Below are 23,066 nucleotides of genomic sequence, written 5' to 3'. Positions count from 1 at the left end.
ACCTAAAGAGGGGACGCAGGAACCTCTGGTCGACAGCCAGTTGGTCAGAAGCACAGACTAACAACCGGGGCTTGTTACAGGTGCTTCAGGTGTGAGGAGGTCTTGTTGGACTGAGCCTTTCAGCTTTGTAATTTGATTCTGTCTCTGGGTAGACAGTGTCAGAATTGAGTTGAACTCTTGGACTCTCGGGCTTCCCAGGTACAGTGGTAAAGAACCCGCCTGCCCATACAGGAGATGCAAGAGATGCAAGTTGGATCCCTGGCTGAGGAAGATTCCCTGGAGTAGGACATGGCAACCCATTCCAGTACTCTTACCTGGAAAATCCCACGGACAGAGCAGCTTGACGGGCTACAGTCCATGGGGTCACAAAGAGTCGGACATGACTGAGCACACACACACTTGGATTCTCTACTATTATCTGAGAATTGCTTGTTGATATGGAGAAGCCTTTGGGATTGGGCCCTTTGCATGTTTGACCACTCTGCTGCCTTTTACATTTGCTAAAGAGCATTTTAACTTATATCAGAATGAAGATATATCAACCTTTCACGCAACATACAGGATTCAAGAAATCCTAAGATGCAACTTTATCCTTAGGCCATTTTTAGTTTTTGGTCTTTAGCCAAAGAGGCAAAAATAAAGAATGAGAAGGATAGGAACTTAATAATTATTTAATTTAACCTTCAGAATAGCCTATGTAACAGGTAATGTTATTCTCATTTTTGCAAGGAAGAAACTGAGGCTTAGGGAAGAAAAATCGCATCGCCAGGGGACCCCGAGATGTGCTCCCACAAAGCCTCTGTCTGTTTCTCTGTCCCAAGTTGTTTTCCCAGTTGGGAGAACTACTCACTACCCGTTGGCACAGCACTTAGCAAAGTGTCTGGTACTAAGTGGGCAGTTAGTAAATGTTTGTTTCATTTATACAGATACAGAAAAGTTCATAATCTGACTTTTGGAAGGGATCAGAGTCCTCTATTGGAGAAAATCAAGGCTTAAAGAGGTCAGCTTGGGGACAGAGCAGACTAACAGGGGAAAAGGTCAGAGTTTCAAAATCCAGATTCCTGAAGGGCCAGTCATCCGGCTTCCTTGAGGTGGAGGACCATTAGAAGTGAACGGGATGGTGTTTGAAGCTGGTGCCCTAGTCCACCAGTTCTCAGACTTACATGATGATCCACATTCACCTCAGGAACTGTTAAAAAATATATACACTATATTTTTATAGTGTATAAATATACAAAAAACATATACACTAGGTCCTTTGGACCTAGTGACTCAAACTCTCCAGCATGCATGGGTATGTGCATTTAGAAAGTTATGCAGGTGATTCTAACACACAGCTAAGTTTCAGAACCACCAGCTCCAAGGTCCAGCTTCAGTACCACTTGGTCATATCATTTCTAAGACAAAAAAGCAAAATGACTGAATCAGTTCCAAAAAGCTATGGCCAGAGGGTAGGCGACCCCTTTCCAGCAACGAATGAGAAGCCAAGAGAGGAGAAAGCTCGATCCTGGAGGGACTCGGGGACTGTCGCCACAGCGGCTGGCAGCAGTCCTACCACGCTCTCCCGAGTCCTGGGCCACTCTCTCTCTAGTGCCACTTCATCCTTGAACGGCAGATGCCAGCAGTGGCCTTGGGCTCAGAGCTACTCCCAGGGCAGCACAGTCCTGCCCCGCTTTCCGCCAACTGTCGTGGGCACCTAAACTCACTGCTGTGACTGCTGCTCCAGCGGCAGGGCTCAGGGGCAAAGCTTCACATCCCTCATGCAGGCAGAAAAAGGAAGCAAGGCCTGGGTGAGCAGGAGACGGGCCTGGGCTGTGGAAGATGGTTGGCAAGCAGTTCTAAAAATTCACCGAGCAGAATTAGAAATTGTAGATTGCTGAATTGTAAGATGTCTGAAAGTTCTAGTTCAAGTTCTACATTTTATAGACACAAAATAAAATGAACTTCAGAGAGGAAAGAGTGATATTAAAATGACTTTCAACTCAAAGATTACAGAAAAAGAGATTATAGAGGCGTGTGTTTCTACATTTTTTTTAAGGGCAGGATGGACTGTTTAAATAAATTTGGGTATATCCATACAGTGAAATATTTCTGAAGCCTTTAAAAGGATATCCCTTAACAGGGAGAGATGTCCAAGATATAGGGCTGAGTGTCAAAAACAGATTACTAATTTTGTATTTAAAGAAAAAGGAAAACTATCTGTATGTGTTTATAGACCAAGAATGGCATTTAGAAATATTTTTTTCAAGTTGAATACAGTTAATTCTGAGTATTGGGATTGTGGAATTTTGTTTAAGATCTTTCAATGAGTATGTACTATCTTTTTTAAATTTAAGCACGACTGGTGTACAATATTATATAAGTTACAGGTGTACAGTATAATCACAATTTTTAAAGGTTATATTCCATTTATAGTTATAATAAAATATTGGCTATATTTGGCATTGTACAATATATTCTTATAGCTTATTTTATACTTAACAGTTGTACCTCTTAATCCACTAGCCCTATATTGCCCCTACCCCGCCCCCCTCCTCACTGGTAACAACGAGTTTATTTGCTATATTTGTGAGCATCTATTAGCATCTACTTATTTTTAAAATATTTTTCTATAACTGACTTACAATCTTGTGTTAGTTTCAGGTGTATAGCAAAGAGCATCAGTTATACATATACAGCATGCACTATTTTTAATAACAAAAGTGAGGACAAATATTTCTATTTGGAGGGAAAAACTCAGGGCACCAGACTTTATATAACTATTGTCTCCTATGAGACGAGGTCTCTTTAGGGCCTTGTTAAAAGAAACACTTAAGGGAACAGCAGACACATTCACTTAATTTCTCTCTTGAGAAAACAGCTCATGATTTTCTAACAAACAAACTTCCCTAACAATGATCAGACACAATCTATTGTGTTTTAGGGCATTTAAAGTCCTTCAGTCCACACAGATGGCTCAGACAGTAAAGAATCTGCCTTCTTGAAGGAGACCCGGGCTTGATCCCTGGGTTAGGAAGATCCACCGGAGAAGGGAATGACTACCCACTCCAGTATTCTTGCCTGGAGAATTCCATGGACAGAGGAGTCTGGTGGGCTACAGTCCGTGGGATCACAAAAGAGTCAGACACAACTGAGTGAAAAGACACCTTTTTTTCACAATACACACTGAATGACACAGAGGGAGAAAAGAAAGTCACACCACCCATCATATGAATTGACTCATTCTAATTTCCTCCTCATTCTAATTTCCTAGAAAAGGAAATGCAAAACGGCAAAATGGTTGTCTGAGGAGGCCTCACATAGCTGTGAAAAGAAGGAAGCAAAAGGCAAAGGAGAATAGGAAAGATATTCCCATATGAATGCAGAGTTCCAAAGAATAGCAAGGAGAGATAAGAAAGCCTTCCTCAGTGATCAATGCAAAGAAATACAGGAAAATAATAGAAAGGGAAAGACTAGAGATCTCTTCAAGAAAATTAGAGATACCAAGGGAACATTTCATGCAAAGATGGGCTCAATAAAGGACAGAAACAGTATGGATCTAACAGAAATAGAAGATATTAAGAAGAGGTGGAAGAATACACAGAACAACTATACACAAAAGATCTTCATGACCCAGATAATCGCGATGGTGTGACCACTCACCTAGACCCAAACATCCAGCAATGTGAAGTCAAGTGGGCCTTAGGAAGCATCGGTATGAACAAAGCTAGTGGAGGTGATGGAATTCCAGTTGAGCTATTTCAAATCCTGAAAGATGATGCTGTGAAAGTGCTGCACTCGATATGCCAGCAAATTTGGAAAACTCAGCAGTGTCCACAGGACTGGAAAAGGTCAGTTTTCATTCCAATCCCAAAGAAAGGCAATGCCAAAGAATGCTCGAAAAAAAAAAAAAAGAATGCTCGAACTACTGCACAATTGCACTCATCTCACATGCTAGTAAAGTAATGCTCAAAATTCTCCAAGCCAGGCTTCAGCAATACGTGAACCGTGAACTTCGAGATGCTCAAGCTGGATTTAGAAAAGGCAGAGGAACCAGAAATCAAATTGCCAACATCTACTGGATCATCGAAAAAGCAAGAGAGTTCCAGAAAAACATCTATTTCTGCTTTATTGACGATGCCAAAGCCTTTGACTGTGTGGATCACAATAAACTGTGGAAAATTCTGGAAAAGATGGGAATACCAGACCACCTGACCTGCTTCTTGAGAAATCTGTATGCAGGTCAGGAAGCAACAGATATAACTGGGCATGGACAACAGACTGGTTCCAAATCAGGAAAGGAGTACGTCAAGGCTGTATATTGTCACCCTGCTTATTTAACTTATATGCAGAGTACATCATGAGAAATGCTGGGCTGGAAAAAGCATAAGCCGGAATCAAGATTGCTGGGAGAAATACCAATAACCTCAGATATGCAGATGACACCACCTTATGGCAGAAAGTGAAGAAGAACTAAAGAGCCTCTTGATGAAAGTGAAAGAGGAGAGTGAAAAAGTTGACTTAAAATTCAACATTCAGAAAACTAAGATCACGGCATCTGGTCCCATCACTTCATGGCAAATAGGTGGGGAAACAATGGGAACAGTGACAGACTTTATTTTGGGGGGCTCCAAAATCACTGCAGACGGTAACCACAGCCATGAAATTAAAAGATGCTTACTCTTTGGGAGAAAAGTTATGAACACCTTAGACAGCATATTAAAAAGCAGAGACATTACTTTGCCAACAAAGGTCTGTCTAGTCAAAGCTATGGTTTTTCCAGTGGTCATGTATGGATGTGAGAGCTGGACTATAAAGAAAGCTGAGCGCTGAAGAATTGATGCTTTTGAACTGTAGTGTGGGAGAAGACTCTTGAGAGTCCCTTGGACTGCAAGGAGATCCAACCAGTCAATCCCAAGGGAAATCAGTCCTGAATATTCATTGGAAGGACTGATGTTGAAGCTGAAACTCCAATACTTTGGCCACTGATGCGAAGAACTGACTCATTAGAAAAGACCCTGATGCTGGGAAAGATTAAAGGTAGGAGGAGAAGGGGACGACAGAGGATGAGATGGTTGGATGGCATCACCGACTCGATGGAGATGAGTTTGAGTAAACTCTGGGAGTTGGTGATGGACAAGGAAGCCTGGTGTGCTGCAGTCCATGGGGTTGCACAGAGTCTGACACAACTGAGCAACCAAAGTAAACTGAAATGAATTTCCTACTATACAAAGCAAAGCATCAAAAGATGATTAATTACACTGAATTATGACATAGCCAGGCTTTCCCCTTCATTTCTTCCCAATGTTCATGTGGCTTTACATTATTTTACTATACTTGGCTTATAGTTTTGTATCCTGGTCCTACCACTTACTAGGTACATGACCTTGGGCAAGTTTTTCTGGGCCTTAGTGTGCTCATCTGTCAAGTAGGGATGATAAACCTCATTGTGTTGCTATGAAGATTAACTTAGTTAATACATGTTAAGCACTTAAACAGGGTAAGCACTCAAAAATATTACTGTATTAGGTAGTAATTATAATATGGTGACAATTTATTATTATCATAGGAGGCAAAGGATTAAAAAGAAAAGAGAGCAATAAGAACACTGCAGTCCTTCTGGCTAAGTAGAACATAAAGGATTAACAGCATTGTTAACACAGGAAAGAGATTAGAGAATTACTCATGGATTTTAATTGTACTTCACTCTCTAAATCCAAAATGCTACAGAGAGTAAAGGGTTAGGTGAAATCCAAAAATCCTATTTGCAGGTCAATGTAATAAATCTGGGCACTGCTTAAAACATTTTTCAGGTCTACGTTACATGGAAGACTGGCCAAAAGTCTTGACACTGGTATTGAATTGGCACTGACAGAGACGTGAGCACTGGCCAGCCCTCATCCAGACTACCCGGCCCCAGTGACTGCTGGCTGCCTCCACCTTGTTGAATCATCTGTTTCTTTGCTGCTGCTTTCTAAAAGCAAGATCATGAACAAAATCCAGCCAAAGTATAGCATTAAACAGATGTTAAAAAACCAAAGTTCGAGTAGATACGGTCTATCAGCATTTTCTCCCTCCAAATTAAGAGTCAGCATTCAGAGAATCTAAGTATTCCCTGACTCACAGACATGAGTAAACTGCCAATTCCCTAAGTACTTCATTAGAAAGAAATCATGTAAACTAAAGACAGTTGATGTGAAATTGAAAGTCACTCAGTTGTGCCCAAGTCTTTGCGACCTCATGGACTGTAGCCCACCAGGCTCCCCTGTCCATGGGATTCTCCAGGCAAAAATACTGGAGTGGGTAGCCATGCCCTTCTCCAGGGGATCTTTCCAACCCAGGGGGGGAACCCCGGTCTCCCACACTGCAGGCAGATTCTTCACCGTTTGAGTGATCCAGGAAGCCCCTGCAAGTTAAGCATTTTTTACACTATAATAACTTTTTCAGACTCAAAGTTTATTCCGGGTTAATGGGTATTTCAATATATTCATGTTATTAAGTTAAAAATGTCCATTTTCTACAATAGTATGGAGTGTAAGCTGTGTGTACATTATATCTAGTATTATATATACATATGTCTACAATGAAGGGGAAACATAACATAGATGACAAACACAAAAAGCTAGTTAAGCCATTTTGCAATGATTTATTCCTATGTCCTACATTTCAAATGAGTTACTTTAAAGGTTAACTTCTGACAGGGAATAAGACTGCCTGGCTTAATCTTCTTTGTTGTAATTTTTCTTAAGATAAAAAGGCAGTGAAAAAAACACACAAGATTCTTTACCATCAGTACAAATCAAACCAAACCAAACCAGCTTTACTTTTCTCTACTCAATTCTTGGTGGTAAAATGGCCAGGGAGGCACTGTCTAGGTAATCCACCGTGACTATCAGTGACAGACCTGTTCAGATGCAAGCATATGTGGAACATTGACCATGCAGGACACTGTACTGAAGCTCTGGGGCCAAAACAGTGACGCTCCAGGACCGAAAATCAAAAAGTCAGATGACAGTTCCATTCTTAAGTAAGCACAGGTGTGCTTGGGGAAAGGTCCAATGAAGGTCCTCCTTCACTGGAGTTAAGAGAAACTAGAAACCTCAATGGAAGCAAAACAAAGTAAAAATTAGATTTAATATTTAAAAACTGTTAATTAAAATTGTGCCCAGTGCTTAGGAACAAGTATACTACTATACCAAAATAGAAGTCAACCACTAGCCATAACACATATTTATAACTTGGAAAAACAAAACCTTATTGTACCTTATTGCTCCTTAGAATAATGATGTCTTAAGCTGCTGATATCTAAGTACAGGAAAAAATAAAACAAGAAACAAAAAATAATAAGTAGAAAAAGTAAGTTAAAATACTACTTGAGAGGTTTTTCCTTAATCATTTAATTTCAATGACGTGAGTTAGAGAACCATGACTGTGACTAAGTCAGTTTTCCCCTGAAAGTTAATTAAAAGTCACCACCCTTAATTAAACAGTTCCTAAAATGTTGATTCTGTGTTAGTGTTTAACTTCAATTATCCCCTCCTTTTACATAGAGAAAATTGAATATTATAAAAGTTAATCTGTTTGCCCAAGGGTTAATTCAACTAGGAATTATCAGGTCCATTATTATGCTTCTGGTCACTCATACCAAAGAAACTTGGGTACACACTACCCGGACTGTATGCGGTTCACATGTAACTTAGTCACTATACTTCAAACTAGCCAAACGATGTAAAATTAAGTATTAATCTTAAATATCTTCAGAGCACTGGCTTTACTACTGAAACCAGTTGTACTCTCAATAGGATTTTAATTTTAATAAGTTGATTATATTTCCAGACTGACAGGACATCAAAAAAACAAAAAAACCATTCATAAAAAAGGCCTATAGCAACAAGAAGCTTTGAGATGTGCTGTTGATAAAGAACAGAAAGGAATCTACTTCTGGTCCATTTGCTTTGTTCTATTTTAAATGTGGTAAGTTACATTTAAAAACAAATATTCCAGAGTTTAAGGTGTACTATTTGAAGCATGAATATGAAGAATAGGGACCATAATGTTAATAATCCTTTCTGATACAGCAGACACACACTGTGACCACTAGGCATAGGCGTGCTTCTGGAATGCCAGAAGCACGCCTATGCCAGAATTTATCAGAGAATGTGAAGTAGGAATTCCTGACAGCTCAAAATGTTTTTCCTATTTCCTATTACCTCTGTTTAGGAGTCTGCCATTTCAAATATTATTTCACACATACAGTGTGTCAAATTACAAGGAAAGAAACACACATTTTAAGACATGAACAGTATTTTATTTCCATGCCAGTAAAGAAGAGATTTTTCTTCTTCATGGAAATAAAGATCAGAAACTATGGACACTCAGAAAAGTACTTGTTGTTTGCTGCAGAGTAGGTGTATTTTCAAAACAAGAGAGAACACCAACAGAGAAAGAGATAAACAAAGGGAAAAAACTAAACAGTAAAGAAGTAAAGGAACAATTTGCTTCTTTACTGTATATATCATATCCAATCTTCCTCTCTACCCAAAAGAAGGATACAATCACTAGCAGCAAATCTGCTTCTTAAATATGTAGAAACTGTCCTCTAAAATGACTATACAAGAACAACAAAAAAATATACCATGCTCCTTTAATTTTTAATAGTGTTCCCCTATAGTACAAGCTGGAATCAAGATTGCCGGGAGAAATATCAATAACCTCAGATATGCAGATGACACCACCCTTATGGCAGAAAGTGAAGAGGAACTAAAAAGCCTCTTGAAAGTGAAAGAGGAGAGTGAAAAAGTTGGCTTAAAGCTCAGCATTCAGAAAACTAAGATCATGGCATCTGGTCCCATCACTTTATGGCAAATAGATGGGGAAACAGTGGAAACAGTGGCTGACTTTATTTTTCTGGGCTCCAAAATCACTGCAGATGGTGATTGGAGCCATGAAATTAAAAGACGCTTACTCCTTGGAAGGAAGGTTATGACCAACCTAGACAACATATTAAAAAGCAGAGACATTACTTTGCCAACAAAGGTCTGTCTAGTCATGGCTATGGTTTTTCCAGTGGTCATGTATGGATGTGAGAGTTGGACTATAAAGAAAGCTGAGTGCAGAAGAATTGATGCTTTTGAACTGTGGTGCTGGAGAAGACTCTTGAGAGTCCCTTGGACTGCCAACGAGATCCAACCAGTCCATCCTAAAGGAGATCAGTCCTGGGTGTTCATTGGAAGAACTGATGTTGAAGCTGAAACTCCAATACTTTGGCCACCTGATGCGAAGAGCTGACTCATTGGAAAAGACCCTGATGCTGGGAAAGATTGGGTGCAGGAGGAGAAGGGGACAACAGAGGATGCGATGGTTGGATGGCATCACTGACTCAATGGTCAAGGGTTTGGGTAAACTCTGGGAGTTGGTGATGGACAGGGAGGCCTGGTTCATGGGGTCGCAAAGAGTCCGACACGACTGAGTGACTGAACTGAACTGAACTGATAGTATAAAATGACCGACTTAATGAAATGCTTAATATAGTATAAGCTAAATTTGCAGGCAAATGTATATTAAGATGACTATAAAGCAACTCTAATGGAAGTTGAATTACAAAAAAGCCAAAAGCAGTCTTTTAGTGGTGATACTTTGGTGTTTAATTATGGTGATCATATCTGCCAACTGTCCGCTACTTTTTTAATGCAAAATGGAAGTGTCAGTAATGGTTGAATATAAAGTATAAGGAATGTTGGCAGTGGGCAGGCCAGGGGAGTCAGATACCCTTATCCCTACATCTGACTTTGCCTCAACAGACTTGTGAACTAAGTCACAAAATGTGATTTTATCACCTTGGTTTCCAAATATGTTAAAGGTAGCTACAGTTCCAGCAGCTTGATCTCTAAGACCTTTTCTAGCTAACATTTTATAATTCAAAACAGAAAGCCTTAGACTATTCAATAGGCAATATTAAAAGATGAATGCCCGAAGCAATAAAATGGCAGATGCAAACAACCAGGTCCTACTATATGGCACAGGGAATTATATTCAGTATTTTGTAATAAACCATAATGGAAAAGAATATATGTATGTAAAACTGAATCACCTTCTGTACAGCAGAAACTAACACAGCAGTGTAAACCAACTACACTTCAATAAACGAACAGAAAACACCAGCAGGTGCAAATTCTACTGTGACAACCCTCTGTCGATAAACTTGACGGCTCTGTGAACATAATATCTATGTCAAGTATGTATTGGAAAATTTAACTTATACTCACGCACCCTTACAACCTGTGCAGGAACAACCTGAACTGACCTTTCCCAGACGAAAGAGGGCCACATCAAGATATACAGAGCAATCTAGAGTTACCTCTACCATGTAAGTGATCCCTTCACTAGATCACCTGGCCACACTAGCAGAAGTTGTAGGATATATATAGTGGCCATGTGAGAGGGACAGATGACAGCTCCACTCCCAGGAACCAGGGAGTGTGAGAATGAAGTCAGCATAGGTTTCTGCAGCCTCTGCTTATATTTCAACTGCTATAAAAGTAATTTCATTAGCAATTTTTGAAACTGTTTCTAAACTTCTGCTATACTGATTTATTGTTCTCAAAACTGATTACCTGGTAATATTATTGATAGGTATTTAATATCTTAAAGTGTCCCATAAATATTATATTTGTTTAATTATATTTTTTAATATTTTTTTATCTATTTGGCTGTCCTGGCTCTTCGTGTGGCATGGGGGAGCTTGGATCTTTAGTTATAGCATGCAGGATATTTTAGTCATGGCATGTGGCATCTAGTTCCCTGTCTAAGAAGTGAATCTGGGCCCCCCGAATTGGGAGTGTGCAGTCTTAGCCTCTGGACCATCAGCAAAGTCCCTATACTTGTTTGAAATACTATTCAAGAATATTAAGTTGAAAAATGGAGTCCTCATTCAAACTCCTAAAAAAAGAAAGCTCTGGGAAGAGGAAGGCAGCTCAGAAGAACAAATAGATCCTATCTCCAGGGCCTCCATGAAGAGAACAAAAAACAGTTCATTAAAGTTCTCAGGGAACACTCCAGAACAGAGTCTGGAATGAGATCTCCCTCCACAACTGCTTCAGAGCCCAGAAACTACATTACGAATAAATCAATCATCTTATTTGCTCCTCAAAACTTTCTTTTCTCTATGACACAAGCAAAAGGAAAAAAACAGAAACATAACCAAAATACTGGCTGTAATTATCTACAAAATATTCACGGGTGGCTATAAGGATAATTTATTAGCATTACAGTTTTCTCCATAACTCCTTCATCTTAAAATAGTTCAGTAATACTAACCATAATACAAAGTGAAAGCACAACCAGCCAACAGCTGACAAACGTAAATTTTACGACCTCAGTGGTGCTTAAGGCAACATTTACAAACTGTCAGTTGTATTTTTGGTCCAACTAGCCAGTAGGCCAAAATGATGTGTTTCACACTTCCAGGGAAGGAAAGTGTGGGCATGCGCCGCGCTGCCCTGCAGCTCTCCTAACAAGTGACACACAGCTGCAGAGAAAAAGCAGGTGTAATGGGGACATAAGCAGCTTAGTGGAAAAAATATCTGCTCCCAAGTGCTCATGAATGTAAAAGAAAAAAGATAATTACAAGTTCTATAAAAAACACAAGAAAACAAACACATCCCTTACTAGTAAGTCTATGAAAGAACCACAAATACACATCCTCCAGCACCATTAGGGAAGCCTAGCTCAGGTTCAGAAGACTTGCTCTCGTGAGACAGAAGGTGATTCAGAACTGTCAGTCACACCACGGCGACCTTCCTAAACTCTCCTCTGAGTAGTGAACCTCTATTCAGGAGTCTGCCATTGCAGATGGTAACTAAGTAGATTTCAACCCTTTTTAGCCTACATTTCCTCGTGTTATCTGCTGTGAACTGTCTGCTGAGATGCTATAGCTTTCACTTGTGATTGATTGTAGTACAACTCTTGTAGTTATTCGACTGCATTTCCTTCAAGTATTCCCTTTCAACATCCCCTTTTCTGACTTCATACAGTCCAGTTCAGTTCAGTCCCTCAGTCGTGTCTGACTCTTTGCGACCCCATGAACCACAGTATGCCAGGCCTCCCTGTCCATCACCAACTCCCAGAGTTTACTCAAACTCAGGTCCATTGAGTCAGTGATGCCATCCAACCGTCTCATCCTCTGTCATCCCCTTCTCCCGGCTTCAATCTTTCCCAGCATCAGGGTCTTTTCAAATGAGACAGCTCTTAGCATCAGCCGGCCAAAGTATTGGCGTTTCAACTTCAATGTCAGTCCTTCCAATGAACACCCAGGACTGATCTCCTTTAGGATGGACTGGTTGATCTCCTTGCAGTCCAAGGGACTCTCAAGAGTCTTCTCCAACACCACAGTTCAAAGGCATCAATTCTTTGGCGCTCAGCTTTCTTTATAGTCCAACTCTCACATCCATACATGACCACTGGAAAAAACATAGCTTTCACTAGACAGACCTTTGTTGGCAAAGTAATGTCTCTGCTTTTTAATATGTTGTCTAGGTTGGTCATAACTTTTCTCCCAAGGAGTAAGCGTCTTTTAATTTCATGGCTGCATTCATCATCTGCAGTGATTTTGGAGCCCCCCAAACAAAGTCAGCCACTGTTTCCCCATCTATCTGCCATGAAGTGATGGGACCAGATGCCATGATCTTAGTTTTCTGAATGTTGAGCTTTAAGCCAACTTTCTCACTCCCCTCTTTCACTTTCATCAAGAGGCTCTTTAGTTCTTCTTCACTTTCTGCCATAAGGGTGGTGTCATCTGCATATCTGAGGTTATTGATATTTCTCCCGGCAATCTTGATTCCAGCTTGTGTTTCTTCCAGCCCAGCATTTCTCATGATATACTCTGCATATAAGTTAAATAAGCAGGGTGACAATATACAGCCTTGATGTACTCCTTTTCCTATTTGGAACCAGTCTGTTGTTCCATGTCCAGTTCTAACTGTTGCTTCCTGACCTGCGTGCAGATTTCTCAAGAGGCAGGTCAGTTGGTCTGGTATTCCCATCTCTTTCAGAATTTTCCACAGTTTGTTGTGATCCACGCAGTCAAAGGCATTGGCATCGTCAATAAAGCAGAAATAGATGTTTTTCTGGAACTCTCTTGCTTTTTTGATGATCCAGCAGATGTTTTTGCTCTCTGGTTCCTCTGCCTTTTCTAAATCCAGCTTGAACATCTGGAAGCTCACGGTTCACGTATTGCTGAAGCCTGGCTTGGAGAATTTTGAGCATTACTTTACTAGTGTGTGAGATGAGTGCAATTGTGCGGTAGTTTGAGCATTCTTTGGTATTACCTTTCTTAGGGATTGGAATAAAAACTGACCTTTTCCAGTCCTGTAGCCACTACTGAGTTTTCCAAATTTGTTGGCATATTGAGTGCAACACTTTCACAGCATCATCTTTTAGGATTTGAAATAACTCAACTGGAATTCCATCACCTCCACTAGCTTTGTTCATAGTGATGCTTCCTAAGGCCCACTTGACTTCACATTCCAGGATGTCTGGCTCTAGGTGAGTGATCACATCATGATTATCTAGGTCATGAAGATCTTTTTTGTACAGTTCTTCTGTGTATTCTTGCCACCTCTTTTTAGTATCTTCTGCTTCTGTTAGGTCCATACCATTTCTGTCCTTTATTGAGCCCATCTTTGCATGAAATGTTACCATAGTATCTCTAATTTTCTTGAAGAGATCTCTAGTCTTTCCCATTCTATTGTTTTTCTCTATTTCTTTGCACTGATCACTGAGGAAGGCTTTGTTATTTCTTCTTGCTATTCTTTGGACTCTGCATTCAAATGGGTACATCTTTCCTTTTCTCCTTTGCTTTTCGCTTCTCTTTTCACAGCTATTTGTAAGGCCTCCTCAGACAGCTATTTTGCTTTTTTGCATTTCTTTTTCTTGGGGATGGTCTTGCTCCCTGTCTCCTGTACAATGTCACGAACCTCTGTCCATAGTTCATCAGGCACTGTCTATCAGGTCTAGTCCCTTAAATCTATTTCTCACTTCCACTGTATAGCCATGAGAGATTTGATTTAGGTCATACTTGAATGGTCTAGTGGTTTTCCCTACTTTCTTCAATTTCAGTCTGAATTTGGCAACAAGGAGTTCATGATCTGAGCCACAGTCAGCTCCCGGTCTTGTTTTTGCTCACTGTATAGAGCTTCTCCACCTTTGGATGCAAAGAATATAATCAATCTGATTTTGGTGTTGACCATCTTGTGATGTCCATGTGTAGAGTCTTCTCTTGTGTTGATGATCAGTGTGTTCTCTTGGCAAAACTCTATTAGCCTTTGCCCTGCTTCATTCTGTACTCCAAGGCCAAATTTGCCTGTTACTCCAGGTGTTTCTTGACTTCTTACTTTTGCATTCCAGTCACCTATAGTGAAAAGGACAACTTTTTTGGGTGTTAATTCTAAAAGGTCTTGCAGGTCTTCATAGAATCGTTCAACTTCAGCTTCGTCAGCATTACTGGTTGGGGCATAGATTTGGATTACCGTGATATTGAATGGTTTGCCTTGGAAATGAACAGAGATCATTCTGTTGTTTTTGAGATTGCACCCAAGTACTGCATTTTGGACTCTTTTGTTGACTATGATGGCTACTCCATTTTTTCTAAGGGATTGTTGCCCACAGTAGTAGATATAATGGTCATCTGAGTTAAATTCCCCCATTCCAGTCCGTTTTAGTTCACTGATTCCTAAATGTCAATGTTCACTCTTGCCATCTCCTGTTTGACCAATTTGCCTTGATTCATGGACCTAACATTCCAGGTTCCTATGCAATATTGCTCTTTACAGAATCGGACCTTGCTTCTATCACCAGTTACATCCACAACTGGGTGTTGTTTTTGCTTTGGCTCCACCCCATCATTCTTTCTAGAGTCATTTCTCCACTGATCTCCAGTAGTATATTGGGTACCAGCGACCTTGTGAGTTCATCTTTCAGTGCCCTATCTTTTTGCCTTTTCATACTGTTCATGGGGTTCTCAAGGCAAGAATACTGAGTGGTTTTCTATTCCCTTCTCCAGGGGACCACATTTTGTAAGAACTCTCCACCATGACCTCTCCGTCTTGGGTGGCCCTACACGGCATGGCTCATAGTTTCATCGAGTTAGACAAGGCTGTGGTCCATGTGATTAGATTGGTTAGTTTCCTGTGATTGTGGTTTTCAGTTTGTCTGCCCTCTGATGGAGAAGGATAAGACTTCATCCAGATCTTCCCCAAACAGCTCCTCTCCCTTAGATGTGCTGCCTCCTGACAAAGAGCTGAAAGCAAGCCACATTTGCTCAGGAGACCCGATGCAGTGTGCCATCTGGGTGTGCAGTTAAAAAAAGGGCTCTGCAGAAAACGATGTATAGTCTGCCATCATAAATCAATGCTACATCACATTGAACAGGAGAAAGAACTTGTTAGTAATATATTCTAATCCACATTTACAAAACACTGCAAATTACTGTGTGTGCAGATATGATTTGGAATGGCGGTACCTTGAGAAACATACTGCATGAAGTTGATATATTTGCACTGACAGTCTCAAATGGATAAAGAAAAAGTTATATGAACAGTTAATTTTCATCCCTATGGAAAGTTTTGGCATCTGTGGGACACTTAACAAGCCATATGGGAAGCAATATAACAGAAGTTTAAAACATGGACTCTGGGGCCAGGCTCCCTAGGCTAAAATATCTGTTTCATCATCTATTGTTGTGAGACCATAATCAAATTACTTCTGTTTCTCTGTTTCCTCATCTGTAAAACAGGAATAATCGTAATACTCACATCACAGGGCTGTCATGAGGATTAAATGAGCTATATTTGTAAAGCACTTAAACAAAGATATTTAAGTGTTTATTAAATAAGTGCCACACAGTTATTCAACAGCCCCACAAAGAGCTAAAAGCAGTAACACTCCTTGTGCTGATAGCAAAAGCTTAAAACGGGCTGGTGAGGACACACAGAAGATAATATGACACATCACCAAAGTGGGTATGAGATTTGAAAAATGTTGCCAAACATTAAATATAGACATTAAAATGCTGGACTCAGAGCAACTATTATCTTCTCACGCTTGGTGCTAAAATATGCCTGAATGTGCTTTCACATTCCTGTGCAGTTAACTGAGGGCTCCAGACCAAGCCTAGCCTGTGTGTGACCTTGGAAAACCTTCTAAACTCTCTCTGTCCCTGGATCTTTTGAAAAGCGTTGATAATCAGACTACCCATTTGATCGGTAAGGCCCAACTCTGATAGTCCCAGGAAGGTGGCCACCTGATCCTTAAGAAAAATATGAAATAAAAAAGAGGGAAAAGTAATAGATGTTTTAATAGAATTTCAAACAAAACGGTTGCTGGGTTGGACAGAGAGCAAGCCCTCCTCCTTACCCTTATATTCGGGGCAAAGATAAAAGCAGAAAACAAAGCTATTAGGCTTTCCCTCCTATTCCACTTGAATAAAAGAGCAGAGTCAAGAACAGCCACCACATTCCAGGACCACTGGGAGGAGGTTATCTTGGGTCTCAGCTCCAACTTTGTGATGCTGCAGCATAGTATACACTCCTGAGAGGTCTCTCAGAAAGACTTGTTAATAAATACAGGGCCACCCCAGAAACAAACAGCCACATAAGATATGATTTGGTTTGTATGAAATGTCCAGAACAGGCAAATCCACACAGACAGAAAGCAGGCTGGGGATTTCTGAGGACTGGAGTGTAGAAGAAATGAGGGATGACTACTCATGAGGGATGATTTCCTTTTGGGGTGATGAACATGTTCTAGAAATAGGAAGAGGTGATGTTTGCAAAACTTTATAAATATACTAACTGCTAAATTTGTATACTTTAAAAGGGTTGCATGAGACTTATTAATATATCTCAGCAAAAGATGGGGGTAGGGGCAAGCCCACTATGGTAATAAAGTTTCCTATGATTATCCAGTAGTCTGCTTTCTCTTATCAGTAATAGAAGGAAGTAGGGAGATTAAAGTCTTTCTGTCAACAGCTCTTGATAATGAGAAGGCTGGGATGACATTTCAAACTGCCTATACAGGGTGGCCAAAAAGTCTGGAAACACAGAGGAAGAGGATAAAGGTCCTACTCTCAAAGGGAAATTATCTGCCCAGAAAATAAGAGTAACCAGTAGGAAGCGGCTACCTGATAACAAGCTGGTTCCCCTGCCTGGAGGGCTGGCCAGGCTGCCAGCTGTCTTTGGCTCCAACACGCCAAGACCTGGCAGGAAGCCAGGGGCACCTCAGCCCCACCCACAGATTTCCCAAGGTAGTGAGTCATGAGAAAAGCTGGGAAGACAGATAATCTTTTCCAAATTTTATTTCTGCACCCTGCAGCCTCTTGGTCAACTAAGCTTGACCATTGCTGGTCACCCAACAGGGACCATTAAGTAGCACAATCTGATGGCCCAAGGGGATGAAGCAGCAGGACTGAAAGTGGACAGGTGAGAAAGAAAGGGATTAGCAATAGTTTGGCGGGATCGCCAACTCCTTCCAGAGATCACAGCAGCCAGAATGACCTTAAGAATGTAAATCTTCACATGTCACCTCTTATTTCGAACCCATCCAAGGCAGTCAGAAAACATGCAAACTCCCCACAACTACCCGAAATAAACTGCACACTGGATGTGCCAGCCACTAGCCGTGCCTGACGACACCCGCCCCCTCTGGCCCTCCTTCGCCCCTCTTCCCTCTCAGAGCCTCCAGCGCACCAGTGCCTCCAGCAGCCCAACCGCCTGCTGCCCCAGGGCCTGGCGCACACTGCTTCCTCCGCCAGGATCTGCTCTAGGCTGGCACCTTCCCATCCACCAAGTCTTAACTCCAATAGTAGCTCAGATGAGTATCTCCAGAGGGTCCCTCATGTTAATCTCTCCCACAGCTCCCTATGGGTGCTCCATGGAGGACTCACCACACGGTCACTATTTTACTATTTATTGCAGTTTACTCTGTAGTCTATCCGTGCAAAGATGGGGAGTATGTCCGCCTTAGTCCCTGTGTATCTGAGATGCTGCCGTGGCGCATGGATAGCATTTGGTGTTTGCTTAATATTACTGGATGAACTTGTATTTTAAAAAAAAAACCACTCTGGCTGGCAAGAATTCCAACAGACAAGAACAATTAGAGTGATGACAGATCACATCTTAAGTAATGCTGTTTTAGGTGCTACTAATAGCACCATTTTCAAGGACTTTCTTTCTGACAATTACACTGTCACATTGGTTAAGCAATGAACAGACTTGATTAGGCTAATGTAACAGTGATTGCCTGAAATGTCTCCTAACTGGGGGTCTGACGGTAAAGCATCTGCCTGCAATGCGGGAGACTCGGGTTCAATCCCTGGGTCAGGAAGATCCCTTGGAGAAGGAAATGGCAACCCACTCCAGTACTCTTGCCTGGAAAATTCCATGGATGGAGGAGCCTGGTGGGCTACAGTCCATGGGGTCGCAAAGAGTCGGACACGACTGAGCAACTTCACTCACTCACTCACTCATGCTTTATTGTGCATACAATCCCATGTCTCCTTGAATCTCTTCACAAAGCAGAGGCCAGGTGGGCCTCTAGACCCTCCCCAGGGTCTGCAGGCCATTCTTCTACCCCTTCAACCCCCCTCTTCAAGTATAATAAGCACAAGCTAGGCTGCTGCTTTATACCGGGGCTTCTCAGCATGGCCTTTAAAAATGAGACTCCTTTAAAAACTCCAAAACCCAGGTTGCACCTGACAGCAATTACATCATAATCTTCAGGGGTAGGACCCAGGAATCAGTAATTTTTAAGGCTCCTCAGATACTTCTAGTGGGCAGTCAAGGCTGAGAAGCACTGTTTTAGGGAAAAATCTAAGCATCCACAGAGACCAACCTTCACTTAATGATACAGAATTCTGTCTTCATTTTAAATGAGAGTCCCTTAGACAGCAAGGAGATCAAACCAGTCAATCCTAAAGGAAATCAACCCTGAATATTCCCTGGAAGGACTGATGCTGAAGCTCCAATACTTTGGCCACCTGATGCAAAGAGCTGACTCACTGGAAAAGACCGTGGTGCTGGGAAAGGTTGAAGGCAGGAAGAGAAAGGGGCGACAGAGGATGAGATGGTTGGATGGCATCACCAACTCAATGACCATGACTTTGAGCAAATTCCGTGAGATAGTGAAGGACAGGGAGGCCTGACATGTTATAGTCCACTGGGTCACAAAGAGTCATACACGATTTAGTGACTGAACACTAATGTCCATTTTAAAAGTAAGAGTTGGGTCTACCAAAAGGAAACATCCTATGAATAAATACTAATAGACATAGGTACTCATCAATTATTCCCTGAATTTTTATTAAGTCATTAAAACCCTTTTATTAGATTTCTAATACTCATCACTCATGTTAAAATGTACTACAAATGTCACTTTGCCTCAGAGTACTCAGATAGAAAAGAAAATAAAGTGTGTCTACTTGATGAATAGAGAAATTCTAAAATATACAAATATACAAAGCCCACTTACTTCAGAAATATGATCATGTCTACCATTTCAAAGAATTACTAGCAATAAACAGGGACATTTAGCTTCTTCTAAATAAAAACAGCCAGTAATACTCAATGGACTACATAGAAAATGAATAAAAAAATGACTTTAACAAATGATAAAATGAAATTGACTTACTTGAAATTACTTTAAAATATGACTTTAAAAATGGCTCCTGCTAGAATTAATGCAGTAGGTCAAGGAAAAGCTTGCCCAAGCTCTGTTTACCTTTAGTCACATCCACTTCCACATACACAGTTCTACACACCCTACCGAAAAACAGATTTTTACTTTTCTAAAGCCTATACTAATGATCTAATCGCACCAACAGACAAGGTTACGGTTCTCACAAGATTATGAATCAAATGGCACTGATGTGGAGAAACCATTTTTTAAGCTCTGTGGTATTTTTAAAGAGCCATAGTCTCTGCCAGTTTAAAACAATTCAAGCAGCTTTACAAACCTTACAAAAGGGTTCCCCAGAGACAAGTGTTTGGTCCCTGAGTCAGGAAGATTCCCTGGAGGAAGAAATGGCAAACCTCTCCAGTACTCTTGCCTGTGAAAATTCCATGGATAGAGGAGGCTGGGGGGCTACAGGTCCATGGGGTTGCAAAGAGTAGGACGCGACTGAGCATGCACAGGAGATAACTTTTTCATTGATCTGAAAGTCAATCCAGTTTTTCTGGTCGGTCTTCAGAATCGTTTGGCATACACAAACAATATGTACTTTAGCAGATAATGCTGGGGCTGCTGCTGCTGCTGCTAAGTTGCTTCAGTCATGTCCGACTCTGTGCGACCCCATAGACGGCAGCCCACCGGCTCCTCTGTCCACGGGATTCTCCAGGCAAGAACACTGGAGTGGGTTGCCATTTCCTTCTCCAATGCTGGGGAGGATCTCCAAATTCAAAACCAAGTAGTAGCCTATCTGTAGCTAGATTTTCTGGAGCCACAAGTGTCTGTACCTAACTAATTCAGTAACTACTACTTAGGTAATTTCAATTTAACTGTTGAAGTCAGAACTAACATTTTCCTAAAACACATTTCCACTTTCTAGTCACATATTAAATTCGAGACTGGTCTATGATAGACAAAGGTGTAATCATGTATTATTGGTGTCTTAGTCTTCCAGCTGAAATTTTTTTCCTTTATTTTTATCCCTATGGTTGAGGAAAGTTGTAGAGACCAACTCAATGAAAGTAAAACCCACCAAACTTCTCAGGAACACCTGTAGAGTAAGACAAAATTCACTTGAGGGGAAGAATAATTCCTATTTCACTGAGTGGGAAAAAATGAAATTGGACAATATTTTTAAATTAAACACACTGTATAGTAAATCTGAATTAAGGAAGCTCTAATTGATGGGGTTTTACTACATACATAAATATAAGGTGAAATGCATATTTAAATAATTATTAGGGAGAAGGAATCTATTCTCTGTGGGAGTTTCCCTGGAGGCTCAGTGGTAAAGAATTTGCCTGCCAATGCAGAAGAGGTGGGTTCCATCCCTGGTAGAGGAAGATCCCCTGGAAAAGGAAATGGCAACCCACTTCAGTATTCTTGCCTGGAGAACTCCAAAGACAGAAAAGGGTGGCGGGCTACAGTCTATGGGGTTGCAAAGAACCAGACATGACTTAGCAACTAAAACAACAATAATCCGCTCTCTGTACCCGGTGAGATCTCCCCAAAAGCAAAGGCCCACTTTGTTCTACCTTTCATTTGTGGAGCTGTTAGATGGCACACACCCGCCACTATAAGCTGATGAAACATACATTTTAGCTAGTCATCAGGAGATCAGATGTCAAGTTAAGGCTCTAAAATGTGTAACCTTAAGCGGTGAGTTACTCCTCTCTGGTCCTTTGACCACTCTCCCCGGAAAATGGGGATGTAATGTAACTAGGACCGCTCTGGATGGGGGAAGGGGCGTGAAGGGGAGGAAGGGACAGTTGCAGGGGGAGTCACTTACGAGACGTAGGCTGGGTAACCAAATCCTATCAGGTTGCAGAGGAGAGAGGCTCCATAACCGAACACCAGGTACAGAGCCAGCAGCCCGATGACACCTGGAGACACGAGGGCAGAAGTGGGTCGGGTGGCACACTCCAGCCGCAGCCCCCGCCCACAGCGCAAGGCTTGGCCAGATCTAGGCGATGGAGAAAAACAAACCGCGCCACGGCAGGGCCTGCGCCTTTGCGGGGCTTTGCCCCGGGTCTGAGGATACCCGGCAGGCCCCCTCTTTGTGCCCTTCCTCCCACCCTCCTCCCCTCCAGAGGCACACCAGCTGGAAGAGCCGTTTCTTTCCCTCCCCGAGGGTCTAGAGATTCCCCGGCCGGCTTGCAGCCCCTCCGCTCCCTCGGGGACACCCCTTCCCAGCCCCGAGTCTGGCGGGCACCTGGTGTTCCGCCACGGGCACCGCGCGCCCTCCCGCAGGGGCCGCGCCGCTCCGCGCCAGCCCCGCGCTCCGCCACCGGCACTTGGCGTCTGGCCGCGGGGCAGACACGTCAGCGCCAGCGGTCCCCGCACCCCACGCCCCGGGCGCCCCGTCATCGGCCGGCTCTGGCGAGGTCTCTGGCCCCTGTCCGGGCAGCCAGTCCCGTCCTTGAAGGTGCCCGCCTCTCGCCCGCATCTGTCACCGACCCCGCGGTCCCCGCGGGCCTGCCCGGCAGCGAATGAGACGGCTGCCCCCGGGCCAGGAGAAGCAGGACCCCGCGGCCACCGGCCCTGGGCTCACCGAGGGCGATGAAGCTCCGGTTCACGCCGGTCTTGGCCTCGATCTTGGCCAAGAGGTCAGTCATGCAGTTCTTCTGGTGAAGGAATTGGTCGAACCTCTGCCTCATGGCTGCAGACATGGCGGGGACCGTCGCGCGCGCCCCGCTCGGTGCTTACCCGGTGCCGGCGGCCGCAGAGCGACTGACTGCGCCGGGGCGGCGGGGGCCGGCGCGAGGGGCGGGGCGGGGGCGGGCGCTCTGACGCGTCCCCGGCGGTTCTGCGCAGCCCGGCTCCGCGGCCCGCCCGCCCCTCTCCCTCCCGGGCGCAGCGCCCGGCGCCACACCCTGGGCGGCGGCCCCGCGCCCGCGGCTCCCTGCCCGGCGGCCGCCCCTCCGCCCCCACCTCTGTTAACTGAGTGAGCGCCTTTCAGAAATCGGACTCGACAGAAGGTGGAGAGTGGAGGCAGGCGGCCTTGTTGCTCCCACCTACAAGTGGGACTGGTTTGATGGACCTACACTGCTGTGTTAAATCTAGTAACACATTTTCCACTTAAAAATTGAAATGCACGACCATCCCCCAAGAACCCTTTGATTGCAGACCTGCTTTTTCTTTCATGGCCGGTACTCAGCATAGCTTTTCTTACTTACAGATAACAGTCTTTTTGAAAAGACCCTTGAAAAAACAAGACACCCTACTCTGGGGACACCATTTCCAAGAAAAGTACTGCACAACTTAAACCATTTATTTCATGGTGGACTTGGCATTCGCTTGATCTCTGACACCACGGAAATGTTTCTAGCCGCAGAGACAGTAACGTTTGCTTGCCTTGTGGTTGTCTAGTC

At 42.7% G+C, this 23,066-nt stretch overlaps 1 protein-coding gene across 1 annotated transcript in view; it reads right to left on the bottom strand.

Annotated features, from left to right (window-relative positions):
* REEP5 (receptor accessory protein 5) overlaps positions 1-22,433 on the bottom strand; it is a 46,444-nt gene extending 24,011 nt beyond the window's left edge. Inside the window, exons 1-2 of the mRNA XM_081505701.1 lie at positions 22,247-22,433; positions 21,485-21,578 (exon numbers count right to left, since the gene is read on the bottom strand). Of these exons, the coding sequence (XP_081361827.1) occupies positions 21,485-21,578; positions 22,247-22,364 (212 nt within the window). The 5' untranslated portion in view covers positions 22,365-22,433. The remainder of the gene's footprint in view (positions 1-21,484; positions 21,579-22,246) is intronic.
* Positions 22,434-23,066: the final 633 nt, after the last annotated feature.

This window comes from Giraffa tippelskirchi, chromosome 7 (genome assembly GCF_054371585.1).
Source record: "Giraffa tippelskirchi isolate mGirTip1 chromosome 7, T2T-mGirTip1v1.2.pri, whole genome shotgun sequence".
NCBI classification, from domain to species: Eukaryota; Metazoa; Chordata; class Mammalia; order Artiodactyla; family Giraffidae; genus Giraffa; species Giraffa tippelskirchi.
The sequence above is the reverse complement of the archived record's forward strand: the minus strand, read 5'-3'. Positions and strand labels throughout refer to the sequence as shown.